This window comes from Zonotrichia leucophrys, chromosome 15 (genome assembly GCF_028769735.1).
Source record: "Zonotrichia leucophrys gambelii isolate GWCS_2022_RI chromosome 15, RI_Zleu_2.0, whole genome shotgun sequence".
NCBI classification, from domain to species: domain Eukaryota; kingdom Metazoa; phylum Chordata; class Aves; order Passeriformes; family Passerellidae; genus Zonotrichia; species Zonotrichia leucophrys.
This window is the reverse complement of record NC_088185.1, coordinates 11,734,847-11,754,730: the sequence shown is the minus strand read 5'-3', so window position 1 is coordinate 11,754,730 and position 19,884 is coordinate 11,734,847. Positions and strand designations below refer to the sequence as shown.

At 47.0% G+C, this 19,884-nt stretch overlaps 2 protein-coding genes across 2 annotated transcripts; both read left to right on the top strand.

The window, feature by feature from the left end:
- Nucleotides 1–2,322: 2,322 nt before the first annotated feature.
- Nucleotides 2,323–12,321, top strand: LOC135454607 (glutathione S-transferase theta-1). Its single transcript, XM_064726893.1, has 7 exons — nucleotides 2,323–2,514; nucleotides 2,603–2,659; nucleotides 5,751–5,838; nucleotides 6,932–7,082; nucleotides 10,000–10,176; nucleotides 11,128–11,329; nucleotides 11,578–12,321. The coding sequence occupies exons 1-6, from the start codon at nucleotides 2,337–2,339 to the stop codon at nucleotides 11,326–11,328; spliced, it is 852 nt and encodes a 283-aa protein (XP_064582963.1). The 5' UTR covers nucleotides 2,323–2,336; the 3' UTR covers nucleotide 11,329; nucleotides 11,578–12,321.
- Nucleotides 12,322–14,533: 2,212 nt separating this feature from the next.
- Nucleotides 14,534–17,085, top strand: LOC135454606 (D-dopachrome decarboxylase-like). Its single transcript, XM_064726892.1, has 3 exons — nucleotides 14,534–14,733; nucleotides 14,831–15,006; nucleotides 16,076–17,085. Exons 1-3 carry the CDS (start codon nucleotides 14,626–14,628, stop codon nucleotides 16,146–16,148), a joined length of 357 nt encoding a protein of 118 aa, XP_064582962.1. The 5' UTR covers nucleotides 14,534–14,625; the 3' UTR covers nucleotides 16,149–17,085.
- Nucleotides 17,086–19,884: the final 2,799 nt, after the last annotated feature.

Here is a 19,884-nt window from a genome sequence, read left to right as displayed (position 1 = left end):
TTTCACAAAGGATAAACACACTTGCCTCACTCCAGCCTGGTCATGATGTCAGAAAGGGATTTTAAATTGTTTTTCCCATAGTTTCTGCCTGGCATGCGTGCAGTGACCAGTGGGATTTTGAGCCCTTCCATTCCCCCAGGACAAAGCACCTCCCAAGAGTAACTCCTTGGATGGCCACAGTGTTATGAAACAGATAAATCTGCCTTGTTCTTTGCTCTAAATCATGGAGATAAGGCTGCTCATCCTTGTACTTTGCCTTCTGCTACCCCTCTACCTCTGTATTTTGTTGCTTTGTGCCATTGGATCTTGCCTGGTTCCAGTTCCTAGATGGAAAGCCCTGGGAGCTGCCTCCCAAAACCCAACAGGTTGTGCAAGAGTTTTGCTTGTTTGGTACAAGGTCTGTTGAGTGAACACTCCCCTTTCACCCTGAAAAGGGAGAGGGATTACACCTCCACTGTCAGCCTAATCAAACGTGGTCCATTCAACTTCCTCAACTCTTGCCAGGGCTATTTCCAAATAAGTGAGAACCTGTGATTTCTGGAATAAAATGAAGCTGTAACACACAAAATAGGAGGAATGTTGAAAAAACAGAAAGACATCGTGAGACTTCTTCTAAATGATTAAGAAATAAACTGCAAAACTTAATGCATTTTTTTCTGTCTTGTTCCTGCTTCTTGCTGACAGAGAAGATAAGGGCACGAAAAATGGTCTTTGAGGTGATGGAGTCAAATGAAAATACAGTGCTAGAAGCACTAGCCTGGAGCCAGGAATAATCAGTCAAATGCCCTATAACAAAGCAGATAAAAATACCTCTTTGGTTATGTGGGCTGTGCAGTGCAGTCAGCAAATTGGAGAAAAACTTAAGGAAGGAGCATTTCCAGGAGGCACATGAAAAGATCTTTGAAGTTCAGATAGGACTAATGGAGCAAGTGAACCATGAATAAAGGAGCAAAGTGAGCCCACACTGCTCATGGTGCTGCACACTGCTGAGATCAACACTCTTCTCAATGATCTCTCAGAGTGTGGGCATGGGAGCACTTTGAAGCTCAAAGACTTCTCTGAGTATTTACCTGTGCAGAGCCACTTCCATGCTCCTTTTCCCCACTCCCTTAACATTTCAGATTGCTTTGCACTGAAGGAGTTTGAACTCAAGACTCCGTGAGCTGTGATCTGCAGCATATCAGCGCTGGGTGCAGGTGCTCAAGAGGCTGAGCTGTGCTGCAGGGGAAGTGAAGGGGGTGCACAGCACCTCTCCCTGCTCTGGCTGAGAAACTGAACAATTCTTACTGTGCTCTTCTAAATTTAAAGTCCTAAACCCCTGGAAATGTTCCAGTTTGTAATTTGTCTAGTCCACAAGCTCCCAGCTCAAGTACCCAAGCCTTTTCACAAGAAAAAGAGCAGCTGATCCTCCAGTTCCCTCTCCCTGAGATTCCCGAAGATCTGTCTGTGCCATACAAGCTCTCTGGCACAACACTGATAGCGAGGTGTCAGCACAGCTGAGGTGGGTTTGATTGGGGGTGACTTTGCCCTGAGTGTTCAGCTGCTCTATCTCACAGCTCCCAGAGTCCCTGCACTCAGCCAGCCGTCACCTTCCCGAATCACACAGCTGGGAAACGCTGTGGGCTCAGTGACAAATACCAGGGAAGGGAAAGTCACTTTGAGTGAGTGTGCAGAGGTAACATCCACAGAGGAGTCCTCCACACTTCACTGCCATTCAGATGTCACCTTGCAGCAGAGAATACATGACTAAAGAATTATGTTCTGGACAGAAAGCCCTGCTGAGACCTGGCGGTGCGTGATTAACAGTGCCTTAGAGGAGACTGTGCAGGGGCCCTGTCTGCAGCGTGGCACAGCCCTGCAGAACTGTGTTACAAAACTCAGCATTTACCTTGTGAAAGTCGCAGTGGGATGCTGTGGGTGAGTAACTCCAGAGACCCTGCGGTGCCAGCTAAAGCTGTGAGGGGAGTGACAGCCCCTTCTCTGTTACTGCTCAGTACCAACCTTTGAGGCTGGTAACTGACCGCTACTCGCGTCACTATTCCCCTTCCCTTCCCGAAGGAAAATGAATGAACACGCTGCCAGCCACAGCGACCCAGATCCTCCCGACGCTGTGGGAAGAGGAGCCCTGTCACCCCGGTCCCAGCTCGGGCCGTGCCTCCCTGCCCCGGCTGGGCTCTCCCGGGCTCCTCGACACTCTCCAGGGCTCGTCCCGCGGTCCCCCCGGCACAGACCCCGCTCCTGTGCCCCCGCCCGGCCCGGCCCGGGACAGCGAGGGAGGGAACGGGGGAGGGCCGGAGGGCACCTCCCGCCCGGCGCGGCTCGGCCCCCGCCGGCCCATGCGGGGCGGCTCCGGGCGCTCGGTGCAGAGCCGCGGCAGCTCCCGCAGGGCGGGCCGGGTCGGGATGGGGCTGGAGCTGTACCTGGACCTGCTCTCGCAGCCCTGCCGCTCCATCTACATCTTCGCCCGGAGCAACAACATCCCCTTCGAGTTCAAGCACGTGGAGCTGTTCAAAGGTGGGACGGGCGCTGCCCGAGGCGGCGGGGCCGGGGCGGGCGCGGCCCGGCGGGGCGCGGGCTCAGCCGCTCTCTTGGCTCTTGGCAGACTCGGTGCTGGGGAAGAAGCCGGCGGCGGCGAGCGGCGCGGAGCAGCCCCGCGCAGGTGAGGCCGGGGCAGGGCCGGGAGGGTCCCCACAGACCGAGCGGGCGGGGAGGGAGCGGCCGAGCCCCGCAAGCTCCTGGCGCTGTAACGCGATCCCGGCGGGCGCCGCGCACAGCCCGCCGCCGCTGTGGGGCTTTGCCCTCACGGAGCCCGGGAACCGCCGCGGCCCCGGGCCTTGGGAGCTTGCCGAGGCTTTGCCCTGACGGACCCCGCGGAACCGCTGCGGCCCCGGGCTTGGGGGTTTGCCGAGGCTTTGCCCTCACGGAGCCCCTTGGACTCCCGGCCCAGGAGCTGCGCTCGTCCCTCAGGCCGCTGCGAGGGAAGCAGGAGCTCCCCGGGCCAGCCGGGGGATGCTGAACCCCGGCGCTGCCCAGGGGCGTTGAACGCCGTGGTTTCTTTCAGTGTGGCTCCAGTTCCCAGAGCAGTCCCGCAGCTCTGCTGCATCTATTTTTGTGGCTCTCCAAGGAATGTTCCTCTAGCCGTTTCTAGCAAATTAGTCACACTGACAGTCGAGGAGTGCTCTGGGAGTGCTGTGGGTTGCGACAACTCTGTTCAGGCTCCTCCAGCTGTGTGACTGTTGCCCAGTTAAATGTTGAGTTTTCCTGTAAATTGTTACTTTTGTGCCTAAGGCACAGCATGTTACTTCGAAACCTTTGGCTGAGGATTAGATGATTAGGCAGGTATGAGATTGGCAAATAGAGTGGGACTTCCCCCCTTCTATTTCCATAAAATCTTCTCCATTGCTCTTTTCACCCACCAATAAACCTCCTTCTCTGCACTATGGCTTAGGCTTAAGATTTCCTCATGTGTGCTGCCTGTCCTGCTTTTTGACTGTGGATACTCTGCTTGTTAAAGTTACACCTCAAAGCCCAACTATACACACTGTGTATCTATATCTGTCTATATCTATATAGCTATAGCTGCATCCATCCTTGGGAGTCATCAAGAACTGATTACTCCAGATACAACTAATGTTAAACAGTTGTAAAAAACAGCTGTAAGTCAAGCCCACATCACAGCAATGATAAAGATGGACCACCCAATATCACTGAACAAAAAGGCTGGCTCTGCTGGATGGAAGCATGAGCTTAAATTCTGCTAAACTGCAAATACAAATATTGGTCTCTATTTTCATACAATAAGCAGTGGGTCCCAGTGAAGCAGCCCGGAGTTAATGTTCACAACAATGCATGTACCAGTTCACAGCTCAGTCAGAGTCTCAGCACAGGTCTGTTATGTCTATCTACAAACCAAAGTAGCTGATTCCATCCCCAGGCTGTGTCACAAGCACTGAGCTACTGTCCAACCTGCTGTAATGACATGGTACGTGGTTTGTCAGGGAACAAATATGCTCAGTATCCCTGCTGGAATTGCTGTATGATGAAAGCCCTCTGAAATCCAATTCAGGCTGCCGTCACCCACTGCTTACTTCTCATGTCCTTGTTTCTTAGTTCCCTGCTGCCCTGGATAATAAACACAGACAGCAGGACAGCCAAACAGCTGGGTCTGACGAGGGACTGCTCATTAGCTGTGAGCATTACTGACTGCAACTTTGTCCTGCACTTTTCCAAAGACCAGGTGAACACTAGAGAGCTCACCAGAGCTGGGTGTGTGGTGACCCCTGGCCTTTGGGGCCATTCTAAAAGCACTAAACAAAGCACCTTCCCTGAGCAACTCCTTGCATGACAGTAAATTTACAAACATTTGCCTCGCTGTTTCTGTGATACAAATCATGGGGGTAAGACATCCTGGACATTGCACATTTTTTATTTTTATACATTGCACATTTTAAATTATTTTTACTCAATTTTCTCAGTTATTAGGCTTAACTTGAGGTTTCTGTCAGGCTGTTATTTTTAAGAAGCCCTACCTAGGGTTTCCTGTCTCTCTTGACAGTGTTGCCTAGTTCTGCTGTGCAGATGGAGCCTCTTACCCAGCTATTCACATCTATACCATATATGCCCATATTCACAGCAGGCAGCCAGAGACTTTTCCTAATTAAAGGGGAAATGTAGGTTTGAACCCCTTCAAATAGCAGAAGAGTGTAAACCTTAGTCTCTGATGAATCTGCTTACACTGGAATTTAAAAAAACCCACTTCTCCAAGAAGAAATAAAGTAGAGGCTAGTCAGCTGGGAAGGAGAACAAGTGGTATTGTATGCTCTGCTTGATTTAACTCATTATGTGAAATCAATCTAAGGGAAAGCAGTAGTGCAGCAACCTGCCTTCTCCCAGCCCTTCCCAAACCAGCTGCAAATAAACTTGTTTGTCCAGAGGCTGGTTTTATTTCCTACTGCACATTTGCCCAGTAATGCAGACACTGCCACTGCTTCCTCAATGGGCACAAATAGTTCTTAGAGCTGGAGGTCACTATAAGTTAATGATCCTTTTTCTTGTCTTTTTTTGAACAAAGGGAGTTTTGTACAGGACCTCCTGCTGGTCATGCTGATTTGATCAGGATTTGCACTTTAATTGTCATGTCCTGTCAGGAGAACCTCAAACAAGCAAAGCAAACAAATTCCTCACAGCTTTTCTTACTCAGGTGTTCCTGGGCTGTTGTGCAACTCCCTGGCATTTAACTGCAGGCTGGCAAGTCTGGTGCCAGCAGTGGGAAACTGAAAGCCTGATTAGATAGTCAGCTGTTAATTCCTCCAAAGGGACTGTGGAGTTCAAATTCTTATGGAATGGTGTCTTCCTCCTGTGTTTTCCTGTTAGAAGTAGGTTGATGTGCAGAGCCAGGAGTGGCACAGGGTAGTGCAGGGTTGAGTGTTTGAGCTTCCTTGCCCCAGGCAATGTCCACTTTGTCAGTAAGTTCTGCAAATATCCTGGTATACCTGGATCAAGCAAGAGAAGTGCTGTTAGAAATATAAAAATATCCACTGCTCCATGCCACGTGGCCAGCCTGAGCCTGCTGCCTCTGCAGGCAGCTCTTACACTGACTCTGCCAATTCATTACCTTTCCTTTGTGAGCCATGACCCTATTGGGAAAACCTCACACAGTTCACTGATCATGCAGCTGGCTGCAGGTATTTCATTTACCATGCACTGGCAGATACACTTCTGACCTGAGGTTTGTCTGTTCCTGTTCTTAGGGCCATCAAACAGTGAAGGTGCAGGCAAAGTCAGCCTCTTGAAGAAAGTACCAGCACTGAAGGACGGAGACTTCACCCTTGCAGAATGGTAAGAGCTCAGTCCTTAGATTTCCTTGGGTACCACAGTCTGTGCTGCATTCAGAAGATGTCATTCCCATGGAATAATTAAGGATCACAGAATATATGAACGTGCTGGTTATTTTTAATAGTATAACCTCATTTGATCTCTTTCCATTTTCCGTTTGAATTGTCTTTCAGAATGTAAACAACTCAGCTGACTTAGCTTCCTCATCTCACCCTAAATGTACTTACCTCAAAATGGGATTATAAACATTGCTGGGAGATGTTTAAAGCTTATAAAAATCCCTTTCACCCTGAGAAAAGAAATCCCTTTTACTCTAGGAAAGAATTCTATTTATCTGAATTAGTCATAAAGGCTGGGAGAACATCTACACAGATAAAATTTAGACTTTACTTTAAAAGATTAATATGGAGACTGGTAATGATGTAATAATACTGAAACAATTGAACTGTAGCAGTATCAGCATGGCAGGGGTGTCTGCATTTTCTTCCATTTTGTCAGCACATTTTCTGTGGCTTTTTTTTTTTTTGTAGTAATAGCCTAAGTATTGTTGCAGATGACTAAGACATTTTTCCATCTGACTTCTGCCAGTTAGTGAAAGTATAAACATCTGGACAAACACAAAAAAAGATTCTGTAGGGTTTCCTTGCTGAGACTTCCACTGACTTCAGTGGAAGCTGCATGCTGGAGACAGACCTGATGAAAAGACAGAAATTACCCATCAGAGAGTTTCATTTAGTGCACAGGTGTCAGAGAGATGGGTCAGAACAGGCAAGGAGCAGGTGGAGTTAGCATCACTGATAGATGATCATGGAGGTTTATTGTTTGTTTAGCCCAGTGTGTTTACCCCCAGTACTGTCCAGCAGTGTTGTGATTTTCCAGCAGGTTAATGTTTTCATGGAAGCTGAGGTGATAAAGGGCTGCTGATGTCGACATGAATTAGATGCCTTTATATGGTCCCTAGACTCTGCTGGAAATCCTGATCTGCATGTTTTGTAGTGGAAGCAGCAAGCTGAGAAGGAGCAGGAGGGGGAGCTTAGGCAGGAGCATTGTGCCCTGTAACTGCCTGACCCTTTGCTGTCCCCTGCTGTGTGAGCAGCACTGCCATCCTGCTGTACCTGAGCCGCAAGTACAACACTCCCGACCACTGGTACCCCTCAGACATCCAGCAGAGGGCCCGTGTGGATGAGTACCTGTCCTGGCACCACACCAACATCAGGGCCAATGCTCCTAAAACCATGTGGATCAAGGTGAGGAGACTGAATGTGAAAATGTGAGTGAAGTGGTGTTGGTTTGTGGGAGTACTGAGCATTTTAACAGCCCCAATTCAGAGACTGTTGTGATGAAACAACAAACCTGGGCCATTCCTAGCTGGAAGGTGTGAGAATCTGTGTCTGGGCTGTTCAGGTCCAATCCACCCAGCTGTGGAGCCCAGCACACACCATCTTACATGGACAAAGGCAAAAGACAAGAAGTGCTTTTCTCCATGTGGGGAACACAAGCCCTGTGAGGAGTGTTTGAAGGAGCTGGGGCTGTTTAGCCTGAAGAAGAGGAGGCTCAGAGGTGACTTTATTGCTCCCTACACCTTCCTGAAGGGAGGCTGCAGACAGATGGGGTTGGTCTCTGACAGAACCAGAGGACACACTCTCAAACTACATCAGGGAAGGTATAGGTTGGATATTAGGAGGAATTTTTTCACCAAAAGAATAATAAAGTACTGGAATGCTTTTCCCTAGGGAGGTGGTAGAATCACCATCTCTGGATGTGTTTAAAAAAAGGACTGGACATGGCACTTAGTGCTATAGTCTACTTGAGGTATTAGGGTATAGGTTGGACTCAATGATCTTAGAGGTCTCTTCCAACTTCATTATTCTGTGATTCTGTAAATTTATTTCCTTGATAGGAGACATCACATCATCCAGGTGACCTCCCAGATGGAAAAGGGGGCATTGCCTTCTCCCAGGGGGAATTTGAGCAGAGGGGAAGGGGGCAACAGCCAGTGGGATACAGCTGAGGAGGGGCGAGAGGAGGGGTACACCAGGGAGAGAGCACCAACACTGACAGGAGGAAAGGGGAAAGCCGTGTGGTGATGGGATACAAATCATGTGAACAGTGCAAATTACCAAACACCCAGGGCAAACAACTAAATAACTATTGAGTGCAATGCAGCAGAAAGGAGCATTTCCAAAGTGATCAACATCAGGATCTGGCAAAAGCAGATTTGGCCATTTTGGTTTTTCCCTGAAAGAAGGGCTGGTACAGAAGGTCTCAAACCCAGCAGACTTTCATTGCCTGGATTTGTGATTGAATATGTTACAGAGTTAGTGTTGCTTCCAAGGGCCTCCCCCTCCCTGCACAGCTGTGCAGAGTGGGCACACAGGCAGAGTTTGGCTTTGGTGAACGTTTGTTTTGTTGCTGGAAGCAGAAAGACTTGCATTCTTCATGTCTTCATGCAAGTTCCTGCAGCCTCCTGAGGGTGGAAATACAGGAGTCTTCTTCTTCCAGCACACTTATGTGCTTCTCTGAAATAGGCTCAGGGACAGAGAGCAGAGACACACTGAGAGGCAGCTTTTCTTTACTCAGTGTTGCCAAACCAATTTACATTTAGGCAAAATTACCTGGTTCAACCTGAGTCAGAAAATCATTTAGTATCAGATGATTTTGCTGGACACCTATTTCCAGCCAACTCAGCAGAATTAATGCAGCTATCCCTAGAGAGAGCTAGGTGCAAGTATAGTTCTGCAAGGACAGCTGGCATGGAATTTCACATGAAATCAGGATTGCTAGTAAATTGGTAACTTCACAACTCCCTTATAAATTTGCTCTTGTTTGTGCCTAACAAAGCATATCAGGACTCATTTATCTTCTTGAATTTATTGATATTTGATTTTTTGGCTAGAGAGTACAGAGAAGCAATTCAAATATGAGGCAGATTCATACAAGAAGCAGTTTCTTCCAGCCTCTGCAGGCTGTCACTGCAGTGCTCCAAGGGAAAGAAATCCAACTAATTGCTGCTGATGGTGATTAGATAGCCCAGATGCAGAAAAGGTCCTCAGAATAACTGTAAATATGGAAACATATAAAGCCACCTTGTCAGAGAAGCATATTAGCTAGAAATGGGAGAAGATAGCCCTGAGATAAGGAGAAGGAGGAAGAGCTGTTTCAAGCAATTTTACCCAAAGATCCCAACATGCATTATTGGAGTCACTTAGGAAGAAAACTGGCCATGAATTTTCTGATGAAATGGATTCCACATGTATTTGGCCAAAATCCTGGCTTGGATTAAGCAATCCCAACTTGAATTGTTGAATATACTAGCAGTGAGTAGAAATTCAGTTCACTTGCACTGATTGAAATTTGTGTTTATAATTTTGATTCTCAGTTAAACACACTGTACTTCTGTAGCTGTGGAAGGTGAAGGCAGCACAGCTGAGAAACACTGGGGGCTCCAGTGGTGCATACACCTCTGACAGTGGTGAAAAATATTGTAGAAAGGCAACCACCCCCTGTGCCAGCAGGTCTGTGCAGACACAAGGACTGCACTTCTGTGATTGCTCCACCAAAATTTAAAGAGTGATGCTTTAAGCCACTGAAAGGTTTATGCAAAAATGGTGTTGACCACTTCCAGCCTTGCTGGCTGCTGTCACACAGAGGAAGCCATTTCTGTCTCTCCAGCCAGTGTTGATAAATTCTAGTCCTTCCAATGCTCCTGCCACAGGTACCACCCTTCCCTCCTCTCCATCACCCTGCAGGACAGGCAGTGCCTGCAGCACCCAGTTCCACAGCAGGGTGGGTGGCTGCTGGGCAGCTGCTGGTGACACAGAGCATCTAACAGGGGTGACTGTGGCAGATTTGTCTTCCCTGGAGCTGTTCCCCTTTTTATTTTTGTAGCCCAGCAGGGTGGAGTGGGAGGGCACAGCTGCCAGGCACAGAATGAGGTGAGGATCCTTGATTTTGTTCCTCACATTGCTGCTGATTAGCTGAGGTCACTGCTGTGGCAGGCCACAGTTAGGACTGCTGGTGTGCTCTCTGTCCAGGAGCTCTGTGGAGCTCTGCCATCCCCTTCTGTGGCTTAATTGCAGGGTTCTGATGATCATGGGGTGTAACTTCAATTGCTACTACCAGAGAAGATGGTCATGTGTGCTGCTGTGTCCCTTCTCTCCTCAGGTGTTGATTCCCCTCTTCACAGGGCAGCCTCTGCCCTCGGAGAAGCTCCAGGAGGTGATGGAGGGGCTCTCCACTTCCCTGAAGCAATTTGAGGAGAGGTTTCTGCAGGACAAGGCTTTTATCATTGGCAGTGAGATCTCCCTGGCAGATCTTGTGGCCATTGTGGAACTGATGCAAGTGAGTGCCTGGAGTGTGGTGAGGAAGCTCAGCACAAGGAAAACAGATGCTGCTGAGCAGGGAGGGGCAGCATGTGGGAACTCTTCACTACAGGAGAAGTCAGGGCATATCTTGGCAGAACTGGCCTAAGACAATGGGGAGAATGTGGGAGTGGGTTCAGAACAGCAATGAAAATCAGGAAAAAGAGCTGGCTGCAACAGATCTCTTTTGTTTCTCATCTGTAGCAATAACCTTTTCTTCATTTTTTATCATGACTTTCTTTTGAACCTCCAGAGAAGGAGGTAATATATATAAATGAGAAGCAATAGCAGACAAGTCTGATGAAATGAGACAACCATATAGGAATATTTCTATCATTCAAGAGTATAATACTTGCCCATGCCATGTCTGGAAGATGAAATAATTAATCTCAGAGGCAATCAAATTAAGTTTGTTACAAACTGATTTTTCCCTGCCAGGCCACCAGCAGTGATTTCTTTCTCCAAGGGACTGAAATCCAGCAGTTCTGTTCTCTGCAGTGTGTTCCAGAGAGTGGCACAGGCAGAAAGCAGCAGGGAGTTAGATGATGTTAGTTAGGACACTGGTTCAGTTAAACACATTTTGTGCTGGGGGTTGCTGTATAACCCAGCACTCTCTACTGCAAACTGGGCAGTGGTCCCTGGAACTGCCAGCCAACATCTTCAGTGTCATGGCTGAAAATCACTCACAGAATGTGCACATCTATGCTGCCCTAATCAGCTATTCCAGCACCCTGAGTTGTAAATGCCCTTTAAAATCCAGCTTAGCTTTTATGTCCCCCACACAGGTACCAGAGATTTCCCTTTTTCCTACTGCTCCTCCATGAGCTCTTCCTTTTTTTCCCCTTTACCTGCAAGTCTCCTTTCAGTGCCTGTGTCTCAGCTCAGAGGTGACTGCCCCAAGCCTCACTGTTGCTCTCTCCCCTCTCTGCAGCCTGTTGGAGTTGGTTGTGACATCTTTGAAGACAGACCCAGGCTGAGGGAGTGGCGCAGGCGGGTGGAGGATGCTGTGGGCAAAGAGCTTTTTTTCCAAGCCCACGAGATGATCCTCAATATCAAAGAACTGAGCAATATTCAAATTGATCCACAGCTGAAAGAGCAACTGGCACCTGTGTTGATGAAGATGTTGAAATGAAGTAACCTATCTTAGCATTTTTCCTGCCTTTTTTTTTTCCTTTTTAATTTCTTCTCTGACATCCAGTTCTCCATGTAACTGGAAAGAGCACTGTAATTCTAACACAGAAATTGCAGAGTGGGCCAGGTCTTTCTTGTATCTGTGGTGGGGGGGGTGAAGCTGGGGGATGTTTAAGACCTAAAACATTAAATTTATACAGAAGGCTGAGGCCCTACAGGTCACTTAACATGCCTCTGGGTTTTATTTCAGTGTCAGTCTTCTCAGAGATGGTAGAGACAAGAATGGTATTTCCTGACAATTCCAGCCAGCCTACAAACTGGGAATGTTAAAGAAGTGAATAGGATGAGGATCATTGTTTTAACATTTGTACTGCAAAGTGTGCCTGATCCTCATCTTCCCAGCATGTCTGTACAGACAAGTACAGCACAAAAATGAAAAAAAAAATTTAAAGGTTTCTTATTGTTGAGGCATCTTGCTTGGCTGTCCATGTACGTTCCACAGTTCTTTTTCCCTTGAAGTTCCTTTGAGAAATTTCTTTGTATTTCTACAATGGTGAATCTTTATAATTCTTCAGTTCAACTGCTGCTTTGGATTTCTGAAAGCCTGGCTTCTGTTGGTGCTCTGTCTACCAGTACATGTGTGGCAGCAGCTGTTCTTGGAGATTCCTGCTGCTGGTGGTGGCCAAAGCCTTGGATTACCTAAAAACCCATGTTAAAGTTATATAGGGAGTACCCTGAAAGAATGCATTCACAGTGTATTCATGAAAGAGAATATAACAGTACACAAATTGGGTTTTTTTTCTGTGGTTATACTGTAACAGCACATTTCTCCTAGGAAATGCAGGGAGGGAATAAATGCAGACATGCTCTTCTGAGACTGTTTTGGATGGAACTTCACCAAGTAAGTCATCCAGTGCAGCTGAAGTAATAAGAGAGATTTTGTGGCATTGAGCAACACATGCATCACAATAAAAGGGCAAAGAGTTGTTTTGGAGCTTTTGGGCTCTTTTTCTTGGCTGTTAGTTTCTGCTCAAACACAAAATCCTTTTGTATTGCAGCACAATTTATGAGATAAAACTGAGCAAATCCAACCATTTCCAGTTTCTTCAGTTGAAAATAACAAATTGTAAAGGATGCAGAAATTGCTGGAATACATATGTGTATATTTCCATTCATAAGTAGTTGTTGCCCTTACCCTAAAATCTCTGCCAAAAAATTCTTTCTATAAAGACTAAACAAAATGAGTAATGAAATTCAGGAATTGCTTCCTTCACTAATCAAATAACTGTTTGGTTTTTTTCCCTCTAGTGCTACCATGTCTTGGCTAGTGACATTTTTTGCTGGCAAGTTCTAAAAAACCTGTTGTTTTCTCACGGTGTTTTTCACCAAGGTTTCAGTTCTAGATACAACTCTGTCCTAGAAATCTTTGCCCAGCCTTCTTCCAGGCTGTTTTTTGCACATAACTCTTTGTGCCAGTATTGTCTTCATTAGCAGCAGTGAAGGCCAAGCAAAAAGAAAATAAAAATTAGCAATTTCATCAGTTTTCATTAGCATAGAAAACGAAGATGTCACATTACACAAGGCAAATTTTCCCAACAGTTTTGTGCCTTAAATGATGACCTTTTAGTAGAGCTGGCTCATTACCCTTTGTTGTAAAGGAGCTCATGGAGCCTCACTGGACAGTAGCTCAGCTTCTGATCTCTAGTTTGGACACCTGTGATCTGCAGATTAGACTGACCCTGTGAGCCAGCATGCCGAGGTCACTTACCAACTTGAGAGTTCAAAGTCCTGATTGCTCAAAGTCCTTGTAATTAATACATGTTAGATAAAGCAGTAAAGCTCTCTGCTTGCTTTTTAATTTCAATTTGTTGGTTGTTAAGAGAAATTACCATTCTCAGCCCTCCCTGCACAGAGGTGTCATGTAGTGACCTGAAATGTTTTTTCTCTCTCAGTGAGGGCTGTCACAAAACTCATTCTACCCATCCATTAGTGAGATGTGATGGCTTTGGTTATAGTAGGGCAAGGCAACCCTGATGCTCTGGGAGAAAGGAGGCATCTGACTCCATCTTATCAGAAGGCTAATTTATTACTTTATATTATTCTATATTACACTATATTACATTATATCTAAATTGAATCTGCCAAGCACTCTGCTGCACAGAATCTTGTGACTGTCAGCCAACAGTCCTGACACACACACAGCTGGCCCTGATAGGCAAAGGAAACAAAACTCCATCACTGTGGGTAAACAATCTCCATATTGCATTCTACTTTTGCACAAACACAGGCTCAGCAAATGAGATAAGAATTGTTTTTCCTTTCTGTGAAAAATGCCAATCACTTGTTTTTAAAATTTTAAAAGTTTAATAGTAATAAAATGGTTATAAAAATAGTAATACAATAGAGTAATAATAATATGGACAAATTGAGTTAGGACAATATGAGACAATAGAGATAAAGAGTTACAGACAGTCCGGGTACCTTTTCTGGGCAGTATGAGCCCTAAAAAGGACCCACATTAACAAAGGATTAACCCTTAAAAGCAACAGCCCGTTGCATATTCATACACCTCATCCATGATGCATAAATTCCATTCAAATACAGGATTCTGTCTGGTCATCATCAACTTCTTCCTTCCAATCCTAACTGCCTTCGAGGTAGGAAGAAGTTCGTTTCTTCTGATAAGAGAGCATTAAATTCTTTTTCTCTGAAAGATTTAGGTGTCCTGGGGCTGCTATCTGGTGCAAGTGCCTCATTCCTTTCTTTAAAAAATCCAATTCTTATTTTAACTACAAAAGTTATCTTTTAATTACAAGACTACATTTATCATATTATTAAAATGTTAATACAGCACTACTAATCAACACATCAAAATACATATAGTAAATATCTGCGTAGAGCCATATAATATGCACTTTTCACACTTTCTCTGAGGCTCAGAGAATGGGAATCACAGAAATATTCTTGGGAAGTTGTGCCTTGCTTTTCTCTGTGAGGAGAAATGGGGCTACGTTTGGTCTCGCAAATGAGAGTGAGTCCCACAGCCATAGAATCACCCACGGTGAGTCCCACAGGCCCGGCAGCCGCTGGAGCGGAGTGACGGGCCCGGGGCGGGCACCGCTGCGGGCGGTGCCGGGGCTGAGCCCGCCCCGCTCGGCTCCGCTGCCGGGGCGGCTCCGGGGGCGGGACACGGGCCGGGCCGGGGCAGAGGCGGCTCCGGGGGCGGGACACGGGCCGGGCCGGGGCAGAGGCGGTGCAGGCCGCGGGCAGCCGGAGCAGCAGGAGCAGGAGCAGCGCCATGCCGTTCGTGGAGCTGGACACCAGCCTGCCGGCCGAGCGGCTGCCGCCGGGGCTGGCGCAGACCCTGTGCGCCGCCGCCGCCGAGATCCTGGGCAAACCGGCGGAGGTGAGCGGGGCCGGCGGGGCTGACGGTGGCTAACTCACCGTGACTAACTCACCGTGACTAACTAACCGTGACTAACTAACCGTGTCTGTCCCGGCAGCGGGTGAACGTGACGGTGCGGAGCGGGCTGGCCATGGTGCTGTCGGGCTCGGCCGAGCCCTGTGCCCAGCTGGCGGTGTCGTCCATCGGCGTGGTGGGCACGGCGGAGCAGAACAAGGCGCACAGCGCCCGCTTCTTCGATGTCCTGACGGCGCAGCTGGGCCTGGGCCCCGAGCGGTGAGTGCGGCCCGGCGGGGGCTCAGGCGAGGCACTCAGGGCAGCGAGAGCGTCCTCATCGGGCCCACGGGTCTGTGGGGTCCAGGGACATGGAACACGACAGACAAGTGCCAAGGAGATGTTCAGAGCAGTGGAGATAGTGGCAGTCCCCGTGTCCTCCAGGAGACTAAGTTGTGATACAGATCCAAGACAAGATTTCTAACAAACACTAAGTGCTCATGGATGCTGAATCCCAGACGTGTTTTGGAGCCAGATAAAACCTTAGACTGGTGTGCACTTGTTGAACAGTCTGGGCACTACTGTTCTCTGAAGTTCAGTAGTTACAGTTGGTGAAACTGGTGCAAAACCCCACTGGAATTGGTAAAGCTTCATCCTGCCAGGGTGTCACCTGCCAAGTGCTGGAACAAGGCTGTTCCTGAAGGTCAGCCATGTCCATCTCTGTCACCCTGGTTTTTTAAGATTTTCTAAGCCTTCTGATGTTGACATTCCTGGAGTGAATTTTCTCACACACTTTCTGTAAATAACTCATTGTTTTACATTCCTTTATAGAGGAAGAGAGAGTTGATAGACTGTTGGTTTGACCAGTGACATTGCAGAGGTGTCAATGTCACCTTCCAATCCACTGTCACATTTGTAAAGCTATAAATATTAGAGTCAGAGAATAAAACTTCCCTTTTTTCCCTTCACCTTGAGTAGTAGTGTGCTTGTGTTTTCTCGTGTCCCTCAGCGACACATCTCTGCTTGTCTTACCCATCTCCCCAAAGGAGAGGGATAATAGTACTTCCCTGCCTCTGGGGTGCTGTCAGGATAAATCCCTGGCAAGATTATGCACTATGTGGCTCCTTCTAAAATGGACAAGTATCACATTTAAATTGCTTTTGTTTGTGTGGGTGAAGTCTGTTTGTACCCTGACCCATACACAGCTTATGTTTCCTGCTGTTAAATTAACAACCTGAACTGTAAGACAGACCCTAGTGCAGATTTTCTACTATGTTGCAAACCGAGCAGCAATAATGTTTAATTGTAAAATAATGTTTCCTGTCCACATTTTTGCTTTTTTACCCAAAAGGATTGTCATCCGCTTTTACCCTGTGGAGGCCTGGCAGATTGGCAAGAACAGGACAGTCATGACATTCCTGTGATCCTTGGAGCAGCTGCTGGAGCAAAGCCAGGATGAAGGCAACCCAGAGATGATCAGCTCTGTCTGTCCGTCTGCTTGTTTCCTCTTGTGATCCACTCTGTGTAGCTCGATTCACTTTTGTATTTGCGTCCTGTACACACAAAGTTCACGACTGAGGCAATCAGCTGCTTTTACTGAAATAGTTCAAAGTCTTTGTCTCAAGTTCAGGCCTAGACAAAGCTACTTGTAGCAATAAAAAGTTTAATTCTAGGACATTTGGCTTTACTCAGGACCAGAGAGGTTCTGAGGTTTATCTAGTTTTTCTCATCATTTGCAAGGCAGAAAAAATCCTTTTTTCTGTTTCTCTGTGGCAGCAGAAGAGTCTCAGGCCAGTGAAGATGACCTGGAAATCAAATTGTTTTTTCAGGCTCCCCTGAAAACCCTTTCTGGAAAGAGGGGTGATTATTGGGAGAGAAGTTTAGGCATTGAAGAATCATATCAGATCTTGTGCTCTGTGCTCTGCCCTTGCCACCTCCTGTGACTGCTCCTACAAAGTGTTATTTGTTCACAAGGTTTCCAGGGCTCAATGTCTGTCTGCTGATGGCAATGGCTGGAGGAAAGAGTCAGTTTTGAAGACCTGCACTGTGCCACCAGAAAATATTTTGAAGTTTCTGCTACTGCCAGCTGCCAGCTTTAATTCCTGTTATTCACTGCTTGTCCAGAGTCCTTTTCCTTGCTGTTATGGGGAATTTTGGGATGATAACAGCATCTCACTGTGATCTGTGCTGATGTTTCTGGCTCAGTGTCCCTGCAGAGAAGTGTTTTGGGTTTTTAGGACCCATATACTCCCTCACTTTGTAAGTAGAATACACAGGGCATTTCATTATAACAAAAGCAGGGTACTTTTTGTGTACAATGTTGCCTCTGCCTTCTGCTGCTAATAAAATTATTTATCAGTTCCTTTTCTCTTTGTGATTTGGCCAGGGGGAGGTCAGGGAGCTCAGGACACATCCCTGGGACATGGGGGTGCAAGAGAACACAAGAATGAAGGAGGCTTCTGTGCTCCTTCATAATTTTAAATAGAGTTTTATTTGTTTATGGCCTGAGGTATCTTCTAATTACCATTTAAAAATTGTTTGTTCCCTGTACACCATAAATAATTTCTATGTCTGACAAATCTGATGGGAACACAATACCAAACACAAATTTGTGTATCAGGCTGGGGGGCTGCACCTTGTCTGGTCAATAAACTGTCACAAAGCTTCTTTTGATAAGTGTCAGTTTGCTGGCTCACAGCACTGGGGGTTTGTAGGTGTCACTGCTTGCACACTGACATTGTGCCTGCCCAAGTCTCTCCACTTTCTCAGGAGGTTTTTCAGTCTCAAGTTGTTGAAACTCAGGCAACAACCAGGTAGGTGACCTGAGAACTGACTCAGCAGTACAGGGTTGCAGAGAAGGGGGTGCACAGCCTGGCTTTGCACCAGGTTGAGGTGAATATTCCAAAATGCAGAAAATGTTCTCCCTTTAATGCTGATCTGCAGATGGTTCATTTCTTGGAGGTGCTTCTGCCTCCTGAAATAACAACCACAGCCCCTTGCTGTGGAGAGCCTGGTTCAAACATGGCTTAAAGAAAGAGGCCATGAAGGTGCTCAGCTAAGGGAAAAATAAAAGGCAGCTGTAAAGCAGCAGTTCCCAGGCTTGATTCTGTAAATAATTAAGGTTCTCAGCCACCTTTTATATAAACAACAAGATTCTCAGACTGTTTTCTCAAAAACAGGCAGATATCCTGTCCTTGGCTGCTCTGGGAACAGATGGCCATTCTGGGAACAGATATAAAGGTTTTGAGAACTTTTCACATCATGGTGAGAACACTGATCTTGGTTTCAATAAACAAACTTCAGGTATTGTAGACAAAAGGAGGAGCTGAAGTTTTCTCTACAGCCTATTGGGAGCTCAGGTTTTGCAATATGCATGAAGTGAATGAACGCTGTTATAAAAAGGTGCCTGGTTGATCAATAAATCAGAGTTGATGCTCATCAATCGGATGGTCGTCTCCCTTCATTTCAACACCTTGCCAAAGCCTTTGTTTCCTTCAGAGAAACCTTGCTCAGCCCTGGGCCCCAGCTCTCTTGGTTTTGGGCCATGTTGGCCACCCTGGAGACTTCTGCAGGCTCTGCTTTCCTCACCCTTGGCTGCTCCCAGTGTGGGCTTGTGCCTGGGAACAGCTTCCCCAGGATTGCAGAGTTGAGCAAGAAGATGTAGGAAAGTTCATGTTGCTCTGAAGAAATGGCCTATTTTTTACTTCACTGAGCTAATGTTGGAGTAGATTTGACAGTATTTTGGGACTTGAGAAGGATAACCCCCCCTACAAAGGGGTTATGCAGGCCCCTGGAACCCCCCCCCAGGGCATGAACACATCAACCAGAAAAGCAGGAAATGTTTTTCAGTCCTCAGGTTAGAGAAAATCAGATACACCACCCTTATCTATGGCTCAGCAATGACATCATAAAATCCCTTTCCCTTGCATGCAGCTGGTCCCTGTTCCATGGGCTGCAGCCTGCCTGACATCTGGAGTTAGCAGCTCCCACCTATGGTTAATCTTTTTTGTTGTAACTTCCCAGGCTCAACCTCCTAAGGTTAACAAATATTTCTGCTCCCCAAATATGTTCAAACTGAAAGGCAATGCCCTGATTTTGAGCACTGAGTAACCATTTCCTAGCCCCAAACCTTTGGACTTTGGACAATCTGTCTGTGTGTTTACACTGGAGAGGAGCAGTGAGGCCCTGGGGATGATGCAGGGCACCACTGACAGGAAGGTGCTGCAGGGCTGTGAGAGCTTTGTGAGTTACTCTGCAGACACAGCAGTGATGCTGCTGCTCACAGCAGCTTGGTGTGCCATGGTGGAAAGCAGGGCATTAACACAACTGCTCCATTTGAGGTGAGGAGGGCTGTTCCTCATGGTGCTCAGGGGTGATTCAGTGCAGTGCTTGAGCACCAGCTCACCTTCATCAGTGAGTGTGATGTGTTGGAGCAGCAGGAGTATTGAAAGGTGAGGTTCTGCCCCACAGCTGGGGCCTTGCCAGCCTGTCTGGGCTGTGCTGGGGTCTCTGTGGGGCTGAGGATGGCACATCTCTATCTCTGACACTGCTGTCTGACTGTGACCGTGCTCACAGGGGTCTGAGGGAAGAGACGAGGATCTGACTCCATGTTTCAGAAGGCTTGATTTATTATTTTATGATATATATTATATTAAAACTATACTAAAAGAATAGAAGAAAGGATTTCATCAGAAGGCTAGCTAAGAATAGAAAAAGAAAGAAGAATGATAACAAAGGTTTGTGGCTCAGACTCTCTGCCTGAGCCAGCTCACTGTGATTGGCCATTAATTAGAAACAACAACATGAGCCCAATCACAGATGCACCTGTTGCATTCCACAGCAGCAGATAATCATTGTTTACATTTTGTTCCTGAGGCCTCTCAGCTTCTCAGGAGGAAAAATCCTAAGGAAAGGATTTTTCATAAAAGATGTCTGTGACATCTGACCACCTTACACCTTATTTATAAAGTCATTTCCACACAGAGCTGTCTCAGTGCTGCTGGGCTCCACTTCCCCCAGACCCCAGGGGCACCAAGTGTGTTCCCATCTCCAGCTGGCTCCATGGCTTTAGGGAAACTCAGTGGCCTTGGGCTGATTTTCAGCCCCCTGGGCAAGGCATCCACACACATTCAGGGTTTTGCCCACACACCCCACACCAGC